Source organism: Lynx rufus, unplaced genomic scaffold, assembly GCF_022079265.1.
Source record: "Lynx rufus isolate CCGP_SWC_20201006 ecotype Redwood Valley unplaced genomic scaffold, mLynRuf1.p SCAF_26, whole genome shotgun sequence".
In the NCBI taxonomy this organism is placed as follows: domain Eukaryota; kingdom Metazoa; phylum Chordata; class Mammalia; order Carnivora; family Felidae; genus Lynx; species Lynx rufus.
This window is the reverse complement of record NW_025814841.1, coordinates 7,882,672-7,905,765: the sequence shown is the minus strand read 5'-3', so window position 1 is coordinate 7,905,765 and position 23,094 is coordinate 7,882,672. Positions and strand designations below refer to the sequence as shown.

The 23,094-nt window shown below is 34.7% G+C and overlaps 1 protein-coding gene across 2 annotated transcripts in view; it reads left to right on the top strand.

The window, feature by feature from the left end:
• Positions 1 to 23,094, top strand: part of VPS13B (vacuolar protein sorting 13 homolog B) — an 806,197-nt gene that overhangs the window by 79,213 nt on the left and 703,890 nt on the right. For both annotated transcript variants that reach the window (XM_047088880.1, XM_047088879.1), the window contains exons 5-8: positions 11 to 178; positions 4,811 to 4,992; positions 9,111 to 9,285; positions 18,413 to 18,681. In XM_047088880.1, the coding sequence (XP_046944836.1) occupies positions 11 to 178; positions 4,811 to 4,992; positions 9,111 to 9,285; positions 18,413 to 18,681 (794 nt within the window). The remainder of the gene's footprint in view (positions 1 to 10; positions 179 to 4,810; positions 4,993 to 9,110; positions 9,286 to 18,412; positions 18,682 to 23,094) is intronic.

The following is a 23,094-nucleotide window of genomic DNA, read 5'->3' as shown; positions in this document are numbered from 1 at the left end:
TATTTTGTAGGTTATGTGCAGAGTCTGATTAGACGAGTTGTAAATAATGTAAATATTGTTATAAATAATCTCATACTAAAATATGTTGAAGATGATATTGTTCTTTCAGTCAATATCACTTCTGCAGAATGCTATACAGTAGGTGAATTATGGGATCGTGCATTCATGGATATTTCTGGTGAGTAAATACTAAAAAGAGTTTAGATTTTTCCATTATTGAAATAGTTGTTTTGGTTTCTAAACCAGTTTTGGGCCAACTGGCTCTTTGATTAATGAGAGCTTTTTGCCTTCAGCCTAGAAAATGAACATATAAAATATAATTTAGCATACAATTACAGGAGGTTAATAGACCATCAGATTAACAAATCCGGAACTCAATTTTTAGTATTTTTAAGTTTTACTCTTTCTTACTGCATGCATATTTCAAGTGTATTATATTTTACAATGCTATGGGTTGTAATAATAAAAACAGTTAAATTTTTTAATGGATTTGAAGGAGGAAAAGGAACACTTTGATTTTGCATTGCTTGGTAATGGCAAAACTATATATCTGACTGATACACGTTTTAGGTTTGTATATTCCAGAGCATATTTGGGACTTATGGATCATCTTAGTTTTGTCAGAAGAAATAGTAATAAATCCTAATATTTCTTGATACATGTTCTGATAGGGTAAGGAGTATACATTTTTTTTTTTGAAAAGGTAGTGAGGAGAGTATTGTGAGCACCTTTTATCTATGACTTGCCAGGGAATGTATTTGGTAACAGTGCTGGCACTGAAGTTAGACTACATGGGTTTGGATCCTGGCTGTCCCACTTAGTAGAGATCTATGAGCTTGGGTGAGTTACTTTACCATTTCTTAGTTTCCCCTTTTGTAAAATGGGGGTAACTAAGAGCTTGCTTAGAGTTACTGTATTAAATACATTAGAGCACTGAAAGCACCTGTATGCGTATCTTGTACGTAGTGCTGAGAAAATGAGCTGTTAGTATTTACATTTATCTTCTCAAATTCTCACTCTGTAACATGATATCCTTATTCCTTTGCTTATATATTCACTTACTCATTTTAAGTCCTACTGTAAGGAAAGCAAAATGAAATTTTGGTCCCAAGGTTACTTAACTTGCCTAGTTTAGGCATACAGCTAGGAACCAGCAGAATTGGATATAGTCTCATGTTTGTCTGTTTTCCAAGCTTCAGTCTTGACCTTTTTTTTTTTTTTTTCTCTGTAGGCTCCACACTCAATGTGGGGCTCGATCTTAAGACCCTCAGATCAAGAGCTGTATGCTCTATCGACTGAGCCAGCTAGGTGCCCCTCGATCTTTACATTTGAAAATGAAGAATAATGTTGTGAGGCATAAATCAGTGTATATGCAAAGTCCCAAGCACTGTTTCTGAGACATTGTTAATGCCTCCCTCTCATTTTCTGTTGAAAAAATATTCCATACAAAGGCCACAAGGAAAAAACTATGGAAAATAGAAAACAAGCAGAACTGGATAATGCAGGATTGATTGAATGTGTTGACATTTTATGGGTAGAAATTTCACCTATAGTTTTAATATACAAGTAATGCCAATATTACTTTTGGAAATAACAGTGATTTATAGAGAGTCTTGGATTGGAAGTTAGGGCATCTTCATTTGAATCTTCGTTCAGCCATTAACTTTGTGTATAACTTTGGGTGAATCATTTGTAAAATGAATTATTATTACCAACGTGATGATTTAAGAAAATCAAGTATCCTACCACCTGAAAGTTCATGATGATGGTGGTGATAAAAACAGCAAAAATAGTGTCTTTCACTTAGTGAGTGCTTATTAACTGCTGGGCCTGGTGCTATGCTTTTTACATTATCTTGTTTTAACCCTTTAACCCTCTGAGATATGTACTATTATTTCCCCTTTTATTAATTTTTAATGCAACAGTTGATATTTACAAAGGGATTTAGGTAACATTTGTTATAAACATTATAATGAGCAACTACCTCTGAATATTTAGAACATTTACAGTAGTTTACTCCCACCAATCTATTTTTCTCTATCCCATCCCCTTTCTTCCTCCTAGAGTTAACTGCTATATTAAATTTTATCATTTAATTGCTTAAGAAGACTTGTGCTATAAAAAGGAATGAAGTACTGGTGTATGGTACTACATGGATGAACCTTGAAAATGTTCTAAGTGAAAGAAGTAGACAGAAGGTGGATATTGTATGATTCCACTTATATGAACTGCACAGAATAGGCAATTCTGTGTAGACAGAAAGTAGTTTAGTGACTGCTTCAGGATTGGGGAGTGGGAGGTCAAGGAGGGGATTGGAGGAATTATAGCTCTAGGGTACAGAATTCCTTTTCTGACATGATGAAAAAGTTTTAAAAGTGATTGTGGTGATGGATTTGTAATATTGTCAATGTACTAAAGGCTACTTTGTTGTCACTGGAAATCGTTAATTTTGTGTTGTGTGAATTTTACCTCAATAAAAAAGTATCAGATGTGGATGTATACATAAATAATATATTACATGTATTTTTGAACTATGTAAAAACAGTGTGCTCTGTGTTGGGAGTTTGAGGTTTGAATAAAACCTTAAAGACTTCCTGTTTTCAGTGTTGTGCTTTGCATATTTTTCCATATTGTTGCATGTAATTATAGAGCACTTATTTTTACTTGTGAATAATCTACTTAGTCATGCCAAAGTTCAGTTGTCTGTTCTCCTGATGATGGGCATTTGGGATATTTCCAGATTTTTACTGTTGCAAACAGTCCTGTTAGCAATCTTTGTGCATACCTTTTCATGCACATGTATAAGCATTTTTTAAGGACATACACCGAGGAGTGGGTTTGTTAGATGGAAGGATTGCGAATTTCACATTTTCAAAATATTGCCAAATCATTTTCTAGAGTGCTCCAGAGTTACACAGACATAATTATTATGCCTATTTTACAGATTAAATTGCAGCACATTATCTAAAGTACCAGAACTAGAATTCATTTTGTAAAGTTTAAAAAAGGTAGTTGCTGTTAGTGTTTAAGAAAAATACTGATTTCAAACTTGATAATATCCTCTGTCAGTGAATAATAATAATATCCTGTCAGTGAATAATAATTTTCTAGAATACCCTTGAAATATAACCACTTTATGTTCTTTTAGCGTAATAGATAAACACGTGCACTCTTGAGTAAGGTTGCCAGAGTTTGAATGACAGCTCTGTTCTTTATAAACTAACATTAGACTGTTTCCCCTTACTGTGCCTCAGTTTTCACATCTTTTAAACAGAGGCATATAAGTATTAAAAGGTAGCAGATGTAAAAGACTTAGTGTATTATCTAATAGCAAATACTCCATAAAACATTATCATGAAGAGAGGGAAGGAAATAAATATCTAGCGGGTTTCTTTCATTTCTAGTTCTGTCAAAATTTCTTTAATTTGTGTACATGGATGTAATATCAGTAACTAAATCATTTATTTATATTCCATGTAAATTGAAATAATATGTAAGGTTTGGGTATTATTTCAACTAACATTTAAAATTCATTTGCTGGGGCGCCTGGGTGGCGCAGTCGGTTAAGCGTCCGACTTCAGCCAGGTCACGATCTCGCGGTCCGTGAGTTTGAGCCCCGCGTCGGGCTCTGGGCTGATGGCTCAGAGCCTGGAGCCTGTTTCCGATTCTGTGTCTCCCTCTCTCTCTGCCCCTCCCCCGTTCATGCTCTGTCTCTCTGTGTCCCAAAAATAAATAAAAACGTTGAAAAAAAAATTTAAAATTCATTTGCTGATAAAACTTGGCTATTTCCACACATGTGCACATTCTTTAGTTTTTACTTCTTAAAAACTTAAATCCAAAAAAAATTTAAAAGGTGAATTAGAGGTTACCACTAGAATATACTCAGAAGTAGTTTTATTAAAGAATGGACTCAAGCATATTTTACTGTTTTTGAAGATTCCCATGAACATAGCATGTGCACAGCTGCTAGCTTAAAATCACTGACCAAATAGATTGGGGCCTAACATTTACCTAGGAATTGCTTATTAGGAATAAACCTACTCATTTGCTAAAGGTTTCATTTTCTAGCTTGATGCTTTATCAGCAGTTGTTTCATTTTTATTCTCTTGAAAACAAACTGTATACTGTTTGTAATTTGGTAATTTCTTCATGAGTTATTTAGAGCAGTGGTGTCCACTAGAATTTTCCGTGATGTTGGAAATGTTTTATATTTTTACAGTCTAGTATTGTAGTTACTAGCCACATGTGACTATTGAGCACTTAAAATGTGGCTAGTGTAACTGAGGACCTGAAATGTTAGTTTTAGATAATTTTAATATATATATAAATTTAAATCACATATCACTGGTGGCTACCATTCCTGAGGGTGCAGGTTTAGAGAAGCTAAAGATAGTGTGAGATAGTAAACGAATGACAATTGCTCAGAATGTTTTTTTAAATTTGGTTTCTCAAGAATTTTATCTAAGTTATTTGGTATCTCACTGCAGATAGTGAAATGTAGCAAAATTTTTCATAAATTTTCTCTTAAACTTATACAGTTAGACACCAAGCAAAATGGGGACAAGCTACTTCATTTCTTTGTATTTTATTTGATTCTTCATACTTAGAATGGGTACTGTTGTGCCTATTTCATAAGGTTGTTGGAGGATTTAAATAATAAACGAGAAATTCTTTGCATAGGTTCTGGCATCATGTATTAAATGCTGTGTTAATCTTATTTCTGCTATTATTTTTATTACCATTTGTACCAATAAATAGTTGCCTTTTTCCCCCTTTCCTTTTTAATTAAAATGTTTTCCTTTTCTTTTAGCAACTGATCTGGTGCTGAGAAAGGTTATCAATTTTTCTGACTGTACGGTTTGTCTGGATAAACGAAATGCTAGTGGTAAAATTGAATTTTACCAGGATCCTTTATTGTACAAATGTTCCTTCAGAACTCGTCTGCATTTCACATATGATAACCTAAATTCCAAGATGCCATCTGTTATTAAAGTAGGTGTTTCTTTTTCTAGTAGTTGAATTGCATGTCTTCCTTTTGGTTCTTGGTGTGCTAATTCATTGGTTCTTGTGTGTGCCAATTATTAATCTCAAAAGTATATACCAGTTTTTGTGAGAGTTTTATTTCTATTTATAGTTTTTATGTTATATTGTTTATTATACATTATAACTTTCTGCATTATGTGTTCTAGTAAAGGGATTTTGGGTACTTTCCCCCCTCTGTGACTATAGTTTCCTTTGTAGTTTGTCCAACTGTTTATTAGTGTTTTTCTCTTTTAAGTAGATAGAGGAGATCCTATGAAAAGTGTAATTTTAGTGGATGAATATCATTGTATTTTTCAATACTTATAATTTAATTAACGTTATCTCATAACTGTAGTTGTTACCCATCCTTCTTAGATAACTTTAAAAGGCTTAATGCTAACTTAATATCTTAGCTTATTGATTCAGGTAATTTTAGCTTTTCATGTATGGTTTCAAAATATTATTAAAATCTTACCATATAGGAATTTTTCAGGTTATGTCTTTTGATAAATGTGAAAATTTGTTCTCTAAGATATCAGAATATATTTTCAATGTGTATAGTTAAGTCTCTAAGTGTAAATCTTGTGTTCTTTAATTATATAACAGTTTTCTAAGTCTATGTATATCAGTTTTTGAAAAAGAATTCCATTTGTGATCTTGTTAGTAACTGCTACTGTTGAATGAATTTTCATTGTTGAGTTACATGCCTTTGAATACTAAAGTGCTGTAATGGAAAAGCTGGCCCTGAGTCTGAACACAGGTATTGACTACTGTTCCTGGTTGTGTATGACTGTAGAAATTATTGTTTTATATTTTTAAAAACATACAACTTTCTATTCTATGTAAATTTACTATATTCACAAAATCCACCTGTTTTTCTTTGGTAGTGTTTTAGTGATCAGTGTTTTACTTTTTTCCCCATTATATAGAGTGCACATTAATTTATTGAAATTCTGTTACTTTTTCTTTCTAGTTTTGAATTAGCATTTTGCCAACGATAAGCATAGAAGAGTATTAATTTAATGATATTGATGCCTGTGTCTCAGGTTAATGGGCTTACTTTCCTTCTTTTGTCTTGAATCTGTTAGTAATGTTGGGGAATGTTACGGGTAAATTCAACGTCTGAAAGCAAGTGATGGATACATGGATGCCTTACTGTTTAAAATAAATTTATTGATAATAGTACAAATGTAATTATACATTTTAGAATGTGGCTAAATTAGAGGAAAGTAAAAATAAGGTAACTTGGGGAAAACTTGGTGTTGGCATATAAAGTTTATGTTCTCAAAATTGACTAGCCATGACATGTCATTGTAAAAAGCACCTTAATATAAATAAGTTTATTGACATGTGGTTTTTGACTCTGGAAATCACCAAATATGAGATACCATTATGCTCAACTGAAATAAGATTGAATTTTTTATTAATACCATTGTGATGTAAGAATTTTGAGTTAGACCTATCATTCTTGGAATTCCTTTTCCTAGGACGTATGTACTAAATGCACATGGTTAACCTCATTGATCATCTCAAAGAGCGAGTATTTCCCAGAATATTCCAGATACCCTAATTATTCATTTCAGGCTCTCATGTATGTTTAAGTGGTTTTGAATTTATTTATATTTTGGGTAGGCCTTTTATAATTTTTGTTGTGACAAATATGTCCTAGAGTTTGTGTCATATGAGATATGGATTATATAGGTATATAATTTATTTAACATTTCCCCTGTTTTTGAAAATTTGCCTTTGAAAAAAAATTTTTAGAACAATGAAAGCCTGACGTAAATCTTTGACACATTTCTGATTAATTCTTTAGGAAATATTTTGGTTAGTTGCAAATATCTTCTTAAGGAGCTTAAAAATTTTAAGTTTATTGCGAGAGAGAAGGAGCGCAAGTGGGAGAGGGGCAGATAGAGGGAGACAGAATCACTAGTAGGCTCCATGCTGTCAGCACAGAACCCAATGCTGGGCTTGAATTCGGGAAACTGAGCTCATGACCTGACCTGAAACCAAGAGTCGGTCTCTTAACTGACTGAGCCACCCCAGCGCTCCTAGCTTAAATTTTTTTTAAGACCTGTGTTCTGTATTACAAAACTATTTGCAGATAAATTTAACTAGTGTATATGATCGTGAACATTAAGGAGGGTGCCTGTCCTTAAATATGATCATGTTAAAAACAGGACAAATTGTTAAACAAAATAAATTTTTAAAAAAAAATATTTTTTAACGTTTATTCACTTTTTGAGAGACAGAGACAGAGTGTCAGCAGGGCAGGAGCAGAGAGAGAGGTAGACACAGAATCGGAAGCAGGCTCCAGGCTCTGAGCTGTCAGCACAGAGCCCAATGCGGGGCTCGAACTCACGAACCAGGAGATCACGACCTGAGCTGAAGTTGGCCGCTTAACTGACTGAGCCACCTAGGTGCCCGAAGAAAATAGATTTTAATTAACGTTCATCACTGGAGTTAGATTTTTAAAAATCTGTCCACTGGCCATTTGTTCTTTGAAAAATCCATTCAGGTGCTCTGGCCATTTTTCTTTCCTTTTTTTTTTTTTTTTTTTTTTTTTTTCTTAGACGTTTGTTTATTTTTGAGACAGAGAGAGACAGAGCATGAACAGGGGAGGGTCAGAGAGAGAGGAAGACACAGAATCTGAAGCAGGCTCCATCCAGGTTCGGAGCTGTCAGCACAGAGCCTGACGTAGGGCTCGAACTCACAGACCGCGAGATCATGACCTGAGCCGAAGTTGGCCGCTTAACTGCCTGAGCCAACCAGGCACCCCTGGCCATTTTTCTATTAGTGATTAGTCTTACTGATTTAAAAGATATTTAGATCTATTGTATATAAAATATATAAAATACTGTATATATAAAACATTCACTAAAGCATATGCAACATCTTATATATTTTAAAGGTATATTAGGTCTGTGTAATTTCATATATATATTATATATAAATATGAATATAAAGGATTGATTCTTTGTTACTGATTCTGCTAAGATGGCTTATCTCTGGTGCTATTGGTGCCATACAATAGTTTAGAAGGATGTGTTAGAGAAATTTCAAGCTTGGCAGGCCTGCACTGCATACTCTACCCTCCTGCTCCTAAGCCTTTTCTTACCTCTTCTTGGTCTGTTTGGTGTATGATTTTCAAGTCCATTTTAAGAAACCTGTACTCATACTTAAAAATAGTATTTTACAACTTTCTTCCTTTTCAAATACAATTTTTTTGTGCCTTTAACCCCCAAAATATGATTACTAATACTTTTTCATGTTTTATAGACCCTCAAATACCAGTTAGTCAAAATTAACCTTCCAAGAGACTTTATGGCTTAATTGGTTTTATTCCATGTTTATAAAACAGGGAACCATTACACTGAGACTATGTTTATATTCCATTAATATCTTTCTATAAGAATAACTTTGATTGCTATATATTCTATTTGTTAGTAATTAATCTTGTTTATTTCTTATAATTCATGTTATACATTTTATGTCCTATTTAAATCTCTTAAAATTTGTCTGGAAAAACTCTTCTGAGCATGTATGACACTTAGTTTTCCATTGGCAAAATTTTATTATGTTTTTACTTCCATATTGTAATGTTAGTAATATTCCCCCTTAACAGAAGTTTTTAGGATGTGTATGTATTCTTTTGGTTAATAGAACTGGAAAGGGTGATTAAGGTTTTACTAAAGTGACATCATGAAACTTTTCCTGTTGATGTGACAGAAATCTCTGTGATTTTGTATTCTTCATATTGTAGAGTTGATATTTTGGTTCCTTAACTTTATTTCTGGAAAAATTATTTGAAAGTCTAGAGTGACCACATCTTTTCATAACCGTTTCTATTTGTATTTATATAGTTTGGCTTAATACAGTTTTTACCTAAATTTTAGTGGTCATTACAGCAAAATTTGTTTTAATTTCTAAGATTTTAGAGTAAACTGTTTTAGCTTACATGTTGGAAATGTTTGGGACATTACTTTTTTCTTATGGTATTCTATTTTAGAACTTTTAACATTTATGTGTATTAATTACTTCCTTTGAACATGCTTTTTTGTTGATGTGTTTGTTTTTTTCAAATATAGATTCATACTTTAGTAGAGAGTTTGAAACTTTCCATCACAGATCAACAACTGCCTATGTTTATCCGTATAATGCAACTTGGAATTGCTCTTTACTACGGGGAAATAGGCAATTTTAAAGATGGAGAAACAGAAGATCCTACCTGTCACAGTAAAGATATGTTAGGAAACATTACAGGTAAATCTAACAAACTTTCTTTTGAACTATTGTTCGCATAGTGTTTTCACCATTATGAAACTTAAAAAAATAAAACATACTGAGTTGTGCAGTGTTCTAACATGATGGAATGATTTTATTTTGGTTGTTTGACACTACTTTGATTTTGTTTTTGTTTTTTTTTTTTTTTCTTTTTACATACTGCATATTACTGTGATTTTCTTTTTTTAAATGCTAACAAGTAACTTTAATATTTCTAATAGGTATAAATGTTCAGAATGTATGTTATACAAAAAGTTAAGGTAGCACAATGCGTTGACATTTTCTAGTAAATTAGGGTATTGGTAATTTTTTGCAAAGGCTTACCAAGAGTTATAACAGAATTAGATATACTTAATTATAATATGTAAATCTGTTTAACAACTACAGTTATACTTAATTGATTCATTGGAAGGTTCCTAGCTAATTAATTGGAACCTTATTAATGGAGTATATATTTCATTGAAGGATACTAGTGGGTTAACTTCAGTTATTTAGTTCAATGTACTTTTACTGAAGCCTACTGAGTGTACTGAATATTGGTCATCTGGGAAAACACAGAAATAAAAAGGTGCGTTCTCTTCCCTTAAAATCTTAAGGTACAGTGGAGCAGACAGACATACGAATAGTTAGTTTAGTATGGTGTGGGAGAATGATAGAATGTTTAATTCAATAGAAGTATGAATGATCTGAAGAAAACAGATGTTGAAAAGAATGACCGACTTGGCATTGGGCTTGAGGCTCAGGAAAGATTTGGAGAATATGATTAATTGCCATAGTTTGGGCCTTTAGAAAAGGATATTGAAAACTTAGGAACAGGTAACCCAATTAAAAAGTGAGGAAAATACCTGAATAAACATTTATGCACAAAAGGTTTGCAAATGGCCAACAGGCACGTGAAAAGATGCTCACCCTCATTAGTCATGATGGAGAATGCAAGTCAAAAATCACAGTGAGGGGCACCTGGGTGGCGCAGTCGGTTAAGCGTCCGACTTCAGCCAGGTCACGATCTCGCGGTCCGTGAGTTCGAGCCCCGCGTCGGGCTCTGGGCTGATGGCTCAGAGCCTGGAGCCTGCTTCCGACTCTGTGTCTCCCTCTCTCTCTGCCCCTCCCCCGTTCATGCTCTGTCTCTCTCTGTCCCAAAAATAAATAAACGTTGAAAAAAAAATTAAAAAAAAAAAATCACAGTGAGATAACACTTCAAGGTCAATAACATGACGTTAATCAAAAGACACATAATAATAACAAGTGTTGGCAAGATTGTAGGGAAGTTTTATGTTGATTATGGGAATGTAAAATGGAACAGCTGCTTTGGAAAACAATCTAGTTCCTTAAAAACTTGAACATAGAGTTGCCATATGATCCATTGATGTAGGTTTTTTTTATATGCAAAAGAATTGATAACAAATGTCCACATAAAAACTCATATGTGAATTTTAATGGCAGCATTATTCATGATAACCAGAAAGTGAAACATCCTTCATGTCCATCAGCTGATGAATGGATAAACGATTGTGATATATCCATACACTAGACTATTACTCAGTTATACAAAAGAATGAAAAACTGATACATGCTATAACATGATGAATTTTGAAAATATCATAAGTGAAAGCAACCAGTCAGAAAGGAACACATTGTATGATTCTATTTATATGAAACATCCATAATAGCCAAATCTGTAAAAGCAGAAAGTAGATTAGTAATCAGGGTTTGGAGGAGGAGGGAATGGGGAGTGACTGCTAATGGGTAGAGGTATTCTTTTTGGACTGATGAAAATGTTCTAAAATTAGATCGTGATGATAGTTGCCCAACTTTGTGATTTTACTAAAAACCACTGAATTGTACATTTCTAAAGGCCAAATTTCGTAGTATTTAAATTATAGCTTATTAAAAAATATCTGCTTAAAAGCTTAGGGAATAACTTAAAAGCTTAGGGAATAACATGAGTATATGTAGGTATAAATTATACATTTATTTTACACTGGAGAGTGAATTCCTGTTAGACAATGAACTCCTGAAACAGGAACAGCATCTTATATCTAGAACAAAACCTAGCATCTAGAGGGTGCTCAGTTTTTTTCCAACATGCTATTATGACAAATTTCGAATATATAGAAAAGTTGAAAGAGGATTATACAGTGGACACCCATATATATACTCATTCTTGAGATTCTACACTTAATAGTTTGTTAAATTTGCTTTATCACATAGCTGTTCATCTAACCTTTCTCTTCATCAGTTCAACCAGTGTTTTTGATGCCTTTCAAAGTAACTTAGACATCAGTATACTTCACCCCTAGACTTCAGCATTGTATTGTTAACTAGCATTTATATTTCTTAATGGTTCTTTTAATTTTTTTGAAGGTGTAATTTGCAAAGTGAAATGCATAAATCTTTATTTTTAATGCTTGTTTTGGGAGAGAGAGAGAGAGAGCGCACACGTGAGTGGGGGTGGGGTGTGATGGGGGGCGTGGGACAGAGAATCTGAAGCTGGCTCTGTGCTTGAACTCACTAACTCTGTGATCATGACCTGAGCTGACGTTGGACACTTAACCAACTGAGCCACCCAAGTATGCGAAATGTATAAATCTTAAGTATATTATTCAAGTTTTGTGAAATGTGTACACCTGTGTGATATATAATATCCATTAAGGTAAAGATTATCAGTATCTCTAGAAAGTTTTCTTTTGCTCCTTTATAATCATTTGCACACTCCCCCACTTCCACTCAGGCAAACACTGTTCTGAATTAAAAAAAATTTTTTTGTTAATTCTAGAATTTCATATAAATCATACAGTATAAACTCTTGTGAAAGGATTTCTTTCATTAAGCATAATATCCTTTTTTACTTTTTATTTATTTATTTTTTTACTTAAGGCTTTATTTTTTTGAGGAGTTTTAGGTTCACAGCAAAATCGAAGGGTAGGTAGAGATTTCCCATATACTCTCTGCACTCTAACATGCATAGCCTCCCGCATTATCAACATCCCCTCCAGGTGACACATGGTTCACTCTTTGTATTTTACATTCTATGGATTTTTGCAAATGTGTAATAGCATGTGTCCATCATTATGGTTTCATATATTTTCACTGTCTTGAGGGTACAATATTTTGGGGATTCATCTATGTTGTTGCATATATCAGTAGTTCTTTCCTTTTTATTGCTACATACATTCTATGGATATACCATAGTGTATTTTAGCCATTTTCCTGTTGATGGATATTTGGGCTATTTCCAGTTTTGGTTATTATAAGTAAAGCTGTCCTGGACATTCTTCTACAAGTTTCTTGTAGACATGTGCTATTCTTTGTTTTGTGTAGATATCTAACAGTGGAAGTATATGTTTAGGTTTCTTTCTTTCTTTTTTTTTTTTTTAAAGAAAGTAATCAGGGTTTTTTTTTTTTTTTTTTTTTTTTTTTTCGGAAATGTGTGCCATTTTGCATTCCCATCAGCATTGTATAAGATTTCCAATTGTTCCATATCTTTACCAGCATTTGGTGTTACCATTTTTTACTTTTTGCCAATGTGATGGATGTGGTTGTGATTTCTCAGTGTGGTTTTAATTTGCATTTCATTGATGAGCAATTATTTTGAAGTTTTTCAAGTAGTTATTGACTATTAATATATTTACCTTTTTGAAGAGTATGTTAGATATTGGCTTATTGTTAACTCTTTTGGGTTTTGTTACTGATTTGTGATTTATTTTATATATTCTGAATTCAAATCCTTTGTCACATATATATTTTGGGAATATTTTTTGCCAGCCTGTGACTTGGCTAATTCATTTTTAATAGGTGTCTCTTGGGGCACCCGGGTGGCTCAGTCGGTTGAGCTTCCGACTTTGGCTCAGGTAATGATCTCATGGCCTGTGACTTGAGCCCCACCTTGGGCTCTGTGCTGACAGCTCAGAGCCTGGAGCCTGCTTCTGATTCTGTGTCTCCCTCTCTTTCTGACCCTCCCCCGTTCATGCTCTGTCTCTCTCTGTCTCAAAAATAAACATTAAAACAAAATTTTAAATAGGTGTCTCTTGAGCAGAGTATTTTTTCGTTTTAAGAATTTTTTTTGGATGATAATTTATTTTTGACAGAGCAAGAGTGGAGGAGGGGCTGGGGGCGGGGGGTGGGTCACAGAGAATCCGAAGCAGGTTTTTTCACTGTCAACCCAGAGCCTGATGCAGGTCTTGAAACTCAGATCATAACCTGAGCCAAAGGCAACTGAGCCACCAGGTGTGCCTTGAGCAGAGAGTTTTAAATTTTGATTAAATGTAAATTTCATATTTTCCTTTTCAACTGTTCTGTCATCAAGAGGTGACTAGATTTTTCTTCTGTTTTAATAAAGGGAGAAAGCAACTTTAGTATTTGCTTGCAGAGTAGTAGAAATTAGTTTTCTCTTCTGTGTAAAGCAGGGATTATTTTATTGTGGGTGCTGTGGATTCCTCGGATACTCTGGTAAGCCTATGAACTTCTTCTCAGAAGGTTTTAAGCATCTTGATTTTGATATGCCATGGTATCCTTTCTACATGTTACATTATGGTTTTTAGGTCTGTGGGTTTATAGTTTTCATATATACTTAGAAAAATTGTGGGCATTATTTCTTTAAAAAATTTTTTTTTAAATGTTTATTTATTTTTGAGAGAAAGAGAGTGCAAGAAGGGGAGGGGCAGAGAGAGAGGGAGACACAGAATCTGAAGCAGGCTCCAGGCTCTCGGCTGTCAGTGTAGAGCCCGATGTGGAGCTCAAACTCAGGAACCGTGAGATCATGACCTGAGCTGAAGTCTGACGCTTAACTGACTGAGCCACCCAGGCGCCCCCATTATTTCTTGAAATATGTTTTTCAGTTCTCCTCTTTCCTCTGGACACAGTAATTACATGTCTATTAGGCTGCCTGAAGTTCAGCAGAGTTCTCTGATGGTCTGTTCATTTTTGTTCATTTACCTTTTATTTTGATTCATTATTGAGAGTTTCTATTTCTGTTCTAGTTCACTAATCTTGTGTATCTAATCTGCTATTAATCACATCTAACTTATATTTTATCTCAGATACTGCATTTTTCATCTCTAGAAGTTGTTTGGATTGTTAAAACCTTTCATATTTCTCCTTGTTTATGCTTTCTTAAATGTCTTTTTATTTATATAGCCATTTTAATGTCCGTGTTTACTAACGCTATGAACTGTATCATACCTAGGTCTTTTTCTAATGACTGACTTTTCCCCCCTCATCTGTGTTGTTTTTTCTTACATCTTTGCATGCCTGTTAATTTTTAAATAAAAAACTTAAAAAAAATTTTTACTTATTTAATTTGAGAGAGAGAGAGCACGTGCGCAAACGAGCATGAGCAAGGGAAGGGCAGAGAGAACGGGAGAGAATCCCAATCTCCATACTCACTCATGAACCGTGAAGTCATGACCTGAGCGGAAATCAAGAGTTGGACACTTAACCGACTGAACCACCCAGGTGCCCCATGTGCCTGATAATTATTAATTGGATGCCAGACATTGTAAATTTTATCTTGTTGGGTGCTGGATATATTTGTATTCTAGCAAAAAGTGAAGTTCCTTGGAAATAATTTAATTCACTTGGCTTGCTTTAAATGTTTTTTGTTTTGTTTTGTTTTTGGTTTAAATGTTTTTTAGTTGAGATCAGAACCGCCATTAGCTTGGGGCCAGTTTTGTCCCACTACTGCCACAATTTGCCTTTTGAGTCATTTCTTGATGTTTTTTTCTTTCTTTCTTCCTGCTGAGAACACAAACTATTCCCAATTTTGCATTCAGTCTTGAGGATTATTTTCTTCGTTTTTTTCTTGTGGTTCTTTTCATGGCCTCAGTAGTTCTTGCATGAACTGATTAATACTTAGCTGAAGACTGGAGTTGGACCCTCTGCAGGTATGAAGAGCTCGCTTGCTCACTCACTCTCTCTGAACAGGTCTTTCTTGTTTGGTACTCTGCCCTGCAAACTCGAGCCACCTTAAGTCTCCCTGGACTCACTACTCTGTCTTCTCATCCGAGGAGACTGCCGAGTTCTTGGATTTCCTCTTTCTTATCCCTGGTTTAGAAACTCTGTCGAGGTGGTATGGTGGCACAAACATACACCTCATTTTTCTTGTTTCGCATGTCTCAGGACTCACTGGCTAAACTGCCTGATACCTAGTTTTGAAAAATACTATTTCCTATGTTTTATCTTTTTTGCTTTTTAATATGTGCTTCTTTTTTTTTTTTTAATTTTTTTTTCAATGTTTTTATTTATTTTTGGGACAGAGAGAGACAGAGCATGAACGGGGGAGGGGCAGAGAGAGAGGGAGACACAGAATCGGAAACAGGCTCCAGGCTCCGAGCCATCAGCCCAGAGCCTGACGCGGGGCTCGAACTCCCGGACTGCGAGATCGTGACCTGGCTGAAGTCGGACGCTTAACCGACTGTGCCACCCAGGCGCCCCTTAATATGTGCTTCTATGTTAATACATTAATGACAATTAGAAGGAAGTCTAATAACTATCATAGTTTCCAAGGAGTAATGTGTGTAAATGGTATTTTGAGATAACTTCACAATTGTTACTTGATATATCTGATTTTTGTAGGGTTTACAATTGATGGCGATGCAGTTGTGATTTGTTACTTGTATTAATAATTAAACTCGCAACTGTGATTTGTTACTTTCATAATTAAACATGCTATATTTTAAATACTTAATATATTTTTTTCGTTGAAATTCATGAAGTTCCTGAATTCTATCAAAAGGCCCAGATTAAGATGCACTGTTCTGGGGGCAGTCGGTTATGCATCTGGCTATTGATTTTGGCTCAGGTCATGATCTCACGGTTCGTTAGATTGAGCCCCCCGCATTGGTCTCCACACTGACAGCACGGAGCCTGCTTCTGATTCCCTCTCTCCCTTCCTCTGCCCTTCCCCCACTCACTTTCTCCCTCTTTCTCTCAAAATAAATAAATATGAAAAGAAAAAGATGCACTGTTCTGAGGGAAGAGAGTATTTTAGGAAATTCTAACCAGAGATTAGGGAGATGCCTTTTTCATTTCAGGGCTCTAATTCATTCTTTTTGCAAAACAGCAAAGATTTGAAACTTCAGAACCATCTTTCATCAAAATCCCTCTTAATTTTTAATTAATATTAAGTATAAATTATAGTGGCTATTTTTCAGAGCTCTGTTAGTGATGTTTCTTTTGTTTCACAAGATCAAGCAGTGGATACTTCCTCTGTTTTAATGGTTTAGATAACACAGGTTGGGAGTTGACTCAACCTGGTCATTGCTAACTGGGTTGAGGTGACCTGACTTGTTTTATAACTGAGATGATATTCATTGATGATGACCAATTTGAGATCTTACCAGGGGCAGTTAATAACAGGCTTTATTCCTCAATAGAAACTGATAAAATATTTATGGTTAAACAGCAAGATTGTACAAAATATTTTCTGGATTGTACCTTTTATAATTTAAGTAAAATGGCTGTGGTACTGGATTTTAGATTCTTTAGTTACTACTTTATTAAGTCTTTTCCTTCTCAGATGAATGAAGATAAATGGCCATGTTTCATAACCAGTAAGTATAATATGTTCCAAGAGTCTCCTGTCATAAGGATTAAAAAAGTTATGAAGTTATTCTAGCTAGAAAACTGACTAGAAATTCAGATTCAGTGGATCTATATGAAGATGGTATTTAATGGAGTGGTGTTTTATAGATTTCTCACTGGACAGTAAATATGCTTGAATTATGCCATTAATTTTGTAAAAAGTGATTTTTTCCCCTAAATTGCATGATGATATGTGTTTTTTGTTTGTATTGTTAGGGTAACGTTGAGGGACTGGGATGGAGTTTGTCTTGATGAAAGTGGCATAATGGAGTGTTTGGAATTAAAAAAAATTTTTTTTAATGTTTGTTTATTTTTGAGAGAGAGACAGAATGTGAGTGGGGGAGGGGCAGAGAGAGCAGGAGACACAGAATCCAAAGCAGGCTCCAGGCTCGGATCTGTCAGCACAGAGCCCAATGCAGGCCTTAAACCCACCAACTGTGAGATCATGACCTGAGCCAAAGTTGGATGCTTAACTGACTGAGCCACCCAGGCAAGCCTGGAGTGGTTGGGATTTAAATTCTTTGTCAATTTCTAACTACATGAAAGTTCTTTGCTATAATTTTTTCATATGTAGAATAAGAAAGATAATTTATGTTACCCACTAATAATCACCAACGCTATCATTTTTTTTAATATCATAAGAATAATTCTATTATAGGGACACCTGGGTGGCTGAGTTGGTTAACCATCCAACTATTGATCTCAGCTTAGGTCTTGATCTCAGGGTCATGAGTTCAAGATCTGCATGAAGCCTACTTAAAAAAAAATAAAGAATAATTATAATACTTTGCTCTTAGGGATAATTGTTTTTTTGGGGGGGAGTTTGCATTAATTTTTTTTTCTTTTAGAGAGCATGAGCGGGGGAGGGGGCAAAGAGGAGGGAGGGAGGGGGCAAAGAAAAGGGAGGGAAGGAGGAAGGGGGGGGAGAGAGAGAGACAAGGAGAAAGAATCCTAAGCAGACTTTATCCTCAGTGCAGAGCCTGATGAGGGGCTTGATCCCATGCCCCAGGGATCATGACCTGAGCTGAAATCAAGAGTTGGGCCCTCAACCAACTGAGCCACTCAGGTGCCCTGGGGTGGGGGATGCATTTTGCCTAGGAGTGCTTGACATTTTTTTTATTGGGTGCATCAGAAAATAAAGAACTTTTCTTAGATATTTCTGATACTACGTTTCTGAGAAAACTCAGTTTCTTAGCACCTTATTTTTGGAAGGTAGTTAATGGAATGCTAAAGAATGAATTTATTCTTTGTATTTATCAGGTCATTTAAAATTATGTTATAAACTACTCCCCATATAACATTAATTGTGGACTCTGTAAGGGGATTAATGTAGTACAACATATAGAAACTTGAAAGTAGTAATGCTAAATTACTGGCTTCAAATAATAATAGCCAGTGTATAATTTGTTCATACTTTATATTTCAAAACAAGGATATGGAAGAAATATTTTTATAGAATTTATATTCCTAATTTCCCTTTTAGTCAAATCCTCTTGATTTATTTAAAATGACTTTATTTTGCTAGGTGTTGAAGATGAAACAAGAATAGATATGCAGTATCCTGCTCAGTACAAAGGCCAAGAGCTGTATTCACAGCAAGAGGATGAGCAGCCACAGGGATGGGTATCTTGGGCCTGGTCATTTGTGCCTGCAATTGTGAGTTATGATGATAATGAGGAAGACTTCCTTGGGAATGATCCTACATCAGCCATGCATCAGCAAAAAGCACAGACTTTGAAGGATCCTATTGTGTCTATAGGATTTTATTGCACAAAGGCAACTGTAACTTTCAAAGTAGGTTTCCTTTTTCTTGCTGTTTGTATTTCTTTCATCTTTAATGCATAAATTTTGATTTCTGGAAAGGATCTAGTTGAAAGTTTGTTTTACACTTAGTAGATGTAAGATCGTCTAGCAATCCTTACTTCATAAAATTATTTCCTCTCTAGAGTTCAGATTAGAAGTTTGGTCTGGGTATATAAATTTCAGAAGATTTTGTTAAGACTAGAATCAGTGTAGATATAAAAAAGGAAAGGTTCTAGGGCCAAACTCTGGGGCACTGTGGTGTTAAGTATTTGGAAAGAAGAGGCAGAAATAGTGTGGGAAACTGAAAATAAGTTAGGCAGAACACCAAGAGTGTCTGTCTGGAAGCTGAGTGCCATAAATGTTTTAAAGTTGACAGAGTAGGTCATTTGTGAGAATGGATCATTAGATTTGGCATTGTGGGAATTGTTGGTGATCTTGAATAGAGCAGTGATTTGACACTGGCAGAATCTTAGTTGGAGCTGGCTGAAAGCAAATGGGAACACTGGTGGGAATGTAAAATGGTATAGTTGCTGTGGAAAATAGTTTGGTGGTTCCTCAAAAAGTTAAACATAGAGTTATATGACTCAGCAATTCCATTCCTAGGTATATACTCAAAACTGTACTCAAACAAATAGACGTACATGAATGTTCATGAAAACATTATTCACAATGGGCAAAAGGTTGAACCAACCTGACGTCCCTGGCTCACTTGGTTGGGAGAGCATGCGGCTCTTGAGTTTGGAGTTGTGGGTTTGAGCCCGACATTGGGTATAGAGATTACTTAAAATAAAACAAAAATCCTAGAAAAATAGTTGAAACAACCCAAATGTTTATCAGTGAGTGAAAGAATAATAGCCTTTTCAGAAGATTGTGGATATTCTATTTTGGGAGTATACTAAACTCAGCAAGTGGTAGTTTTTAAAAAAGGCTACTTTAAAAAGGTATCTCCAGCTCTTGGAAATTGCCTGGTATATATTCAACAAGTAAATAAATTTATCCATCCTACGTATCTCCTCGTCTGCTTTTCATCTTCCAAAATTTTGGGATTCTTTTTTAGATTATACTTCTTCAGTTTTATTTGTCTTTGTTGGTTTATTGTGGAGGCATTTTTCTGAAGGAGGTAAACACCTGTGTTCAACCTGTGACGTTGTATTCCAGGTAACTTGTTAGATACTGGAAGTGTAGCACAGAAAAAAAAATCAAGTTTTTGCTTCATGGTGTTTTTAATTTGACTTGTTTAACTACTGAAGTATCTTGCTATACAATTTATAACTACAACAGATGGTAGATAAAAATATTTAATTTTTTTAATTAAAAAAATTTTTTTAATGTTTTTTTTTTTTTAATTTATTTTTGAGAGAGAGAGAGAGAAAGAGAAAGTATGAGTGGGGTAAGGGCAGAGAGAGAGGGAGACACAGAATCCGAAGCAGGCTCCAGGCTCTGAGCTGTCAGCACAGAGCCCAACATGGGGCTCAAACTCGTGAACTGAGAGATCATGACCTGAGCCGAAGTCGGACGCTCAACTGACTGAACCATCCAGGCGCCCCTAGATAAAAATATTTTAAAGTAAACAGTCTTTAAAGACTTTTCTAATTAAAAGCATTAAGTGTTTTCTAATATGACAAACCCTGAAAAATGTAGAAAGTGAGTTTTAACAAAATTTGAGCTTAATTGGTTTAAAAGATTTTTTTTTTTTTTTTGGTAATAAAATTTGGGGCAAAAATGGTAAAATAGCTGTGCTATTTTGACATCATTTTTTTTCTGAATTCTAGGGAACACATTTTTTTTTTTTATTAATTTCACAATTAAAATTCATTGATACAGCTTTGAAAGGGACTATGCATCAGTCTGTAAAATTAAAAATAAAACAATAAAATCTTTAAAATATATAATAAAAAAGCCACTGTTGCCAGCAATTATTACATATATTGTCAATTTTATTTTTTTACTTTAGTAAAATTTTTTTATTATGATCATCTCTGCTTTTAACAGATGTTTTTGGCAACAACTGTAATTGCATTATTTGTAAGTATAAATATTCAAGCTTAAGTTCTAAAAGATACATAAACATATCTTAGTAACAGCAGCATGAATGAACTATTTAGAGAACTTACATTATACTTACAGTTTTTAGTGGTATAATTGTTTTTTGAGTATAGTTGACACACAATGTTACATTAGTTTGAGGTGTACAATGAAATGATTCCACATCTCTCTACACATCTGTATACATTATGGTATGCTCACCATAAGTCTAGCTACCAAATATCACCATGCAATGCTATTACGGTATCATTGACTATATTCCCTATGGTGTGCTTTTTATATTCCCTTGACTTACTCGTTCCGTAACCAGAACCCTGCATATTTCAATCTCCTTCATCCATTTTGCTCATCGCCTCCCCCCGCCAAGCCCCTCCCCTCTGACAACTGTCAGTTTGTTATCTATATTTATGGTCTGATTCTTCTTATTGTTTGTTCATTTGTCTTGGTTTAAAATAATTTTTTTAATGTTTATTTATTTTTGAGGGAGATACAGAGCAGCATGAGCAGGGGAGAGGCAGAGAGAGAGAGGGAGACACAGAATCCGAAACAGGCTCTGAACTGTCAGCATACAGTCCGACCTGGGGCTTGAACTCATGAACTGTGAGATCATGACCTGAGCCCAAGTCAGGTGCTTAGCCAACTGAGCCACCCAGGTGCCCCATTTGTTTTCGTTTTTAAATTCCACATATTTGTGAAAGCATATGTATATTGCCAGTTTTAGATGATAAAAAAGTTACTTTTAATCTAAGTTTGTGAGGGAAGTTAGGGATTGCTAGCAAAAGTTCTATCTTTTCTGGTGAGTTTTGTTTATTTACTTTTAAATTTGAAATTATTCTGGTATATATCTCTTCATTGATAGGAAGAATTGTATTAAACTGAGTCAGAATAGTTTGTATTTATATACAAAACTATAGACTTTTGGGGCAGTACTTGTCATTAGTTAATACATTAAAAATTTTTTTTGAACATTTATGTCTCTAAGGTTTCTCTAAGGGAAATCCGTTGATATTTAGGAGGAAAACATTAGAGTTCATTGTTCAGCTTGGACTTAAAGAATGTATGGAATTAATTTGTGGTTCATATTTTGGTCAGAAAATAAGGTCGTGTTTCTACATTAGCATTCTGAACAGTTGATATGAATCCAACAAAAATCCTGCCAAATTAAATGTAGCGTTTTAAAAATCACGTTGAAAATCGTTCTTGTAATGTTTGAGTCCTTTTAATCAATTAATTGCTTTTTCTCTACAATAATTGTAGACAGCTGAAGGGTGATCAAGTTTAAAATACTGACTTTACTTGAGTATTTCATAGAATTGTACTTTAAAATAACGACATTGTGTATACTAGTTCTAGAAGCATCTAAGAAATAAGGGCTCATATGTAATAAACTCTTTGCTATTAAGAAATGAGAATAAGTAGTTGATTTTAAGTATAAAGAAGTTATCATGCTTAAAATAACTTTTTGGTTTGATAAGTTCTATTTGACCAAAGTTAAATATTGTTTTTGTAACTTATTTTTTTTAATGTTTGTTTTTGAGAGAGAGAGAGAGCAAGCAAGTGCGTGCATGAGCTCGAGCCAGGTAGGGGCAGAGAGAGAGGGAGACACAGAATCTGAAGCAGGCTCCAGGCTGGGCCTGTCAGCACAGAGCCCGTCGCGGGGCTCAAACTCATAAACTGCGAGATGATGACCTGAACTGAAGTTGGGCGCTTAACTGAGGCGCGCCCCTGTTTGAAAAATCCATCCACTGCATAGGAGTTTAAGGAAGGCTCTCATTAGCAAACATGGCAGGATACCTTTAAAAAAATAAAAACTTTAGGGGCACCTGGGTGGCTCAGTCAGTTAAGCGTCCGACTTCAGCTCAGGTCATGATCTTGGTTTGTGAGTTCAAGCCCCGCGTTTGGCTCTGTGCTGACAGCTCAGAGCCTGGCGCCTGCTTCAGATTCTGTGTCTCCCTCTCTCTCTGCCCCTTCCTCGCACATGTTATGTCTCTGTTTCTCAAAAATAAGTAAACATTAAAAAAAATTTAAAAAACCCCTTTATTTTAGAACAGTTTTATATTTACAGAAAACTTGCAAAATACAGAGAGTTCACATATACTCATTACTCAGTTTCCCTATTAACATCTTAGGCTATCATAGTACATTTGTCAAAACTAGGAAGCCAACACTGGGGCATTACTGTTAAATTCCAGACTTTAATCACATTTTATAAAGTTGTTTTCTGTAACATGATCCAAACCAGGATACTATACTGCATTCAGAAAAGTACCTTTGGAAGATAATTTATCTCGTTTTTGGATACATACAAGTAATGTGTTGTAAGCTTCAGGGGTGCAAGAGTTGTTGTTTTGGCAGCAT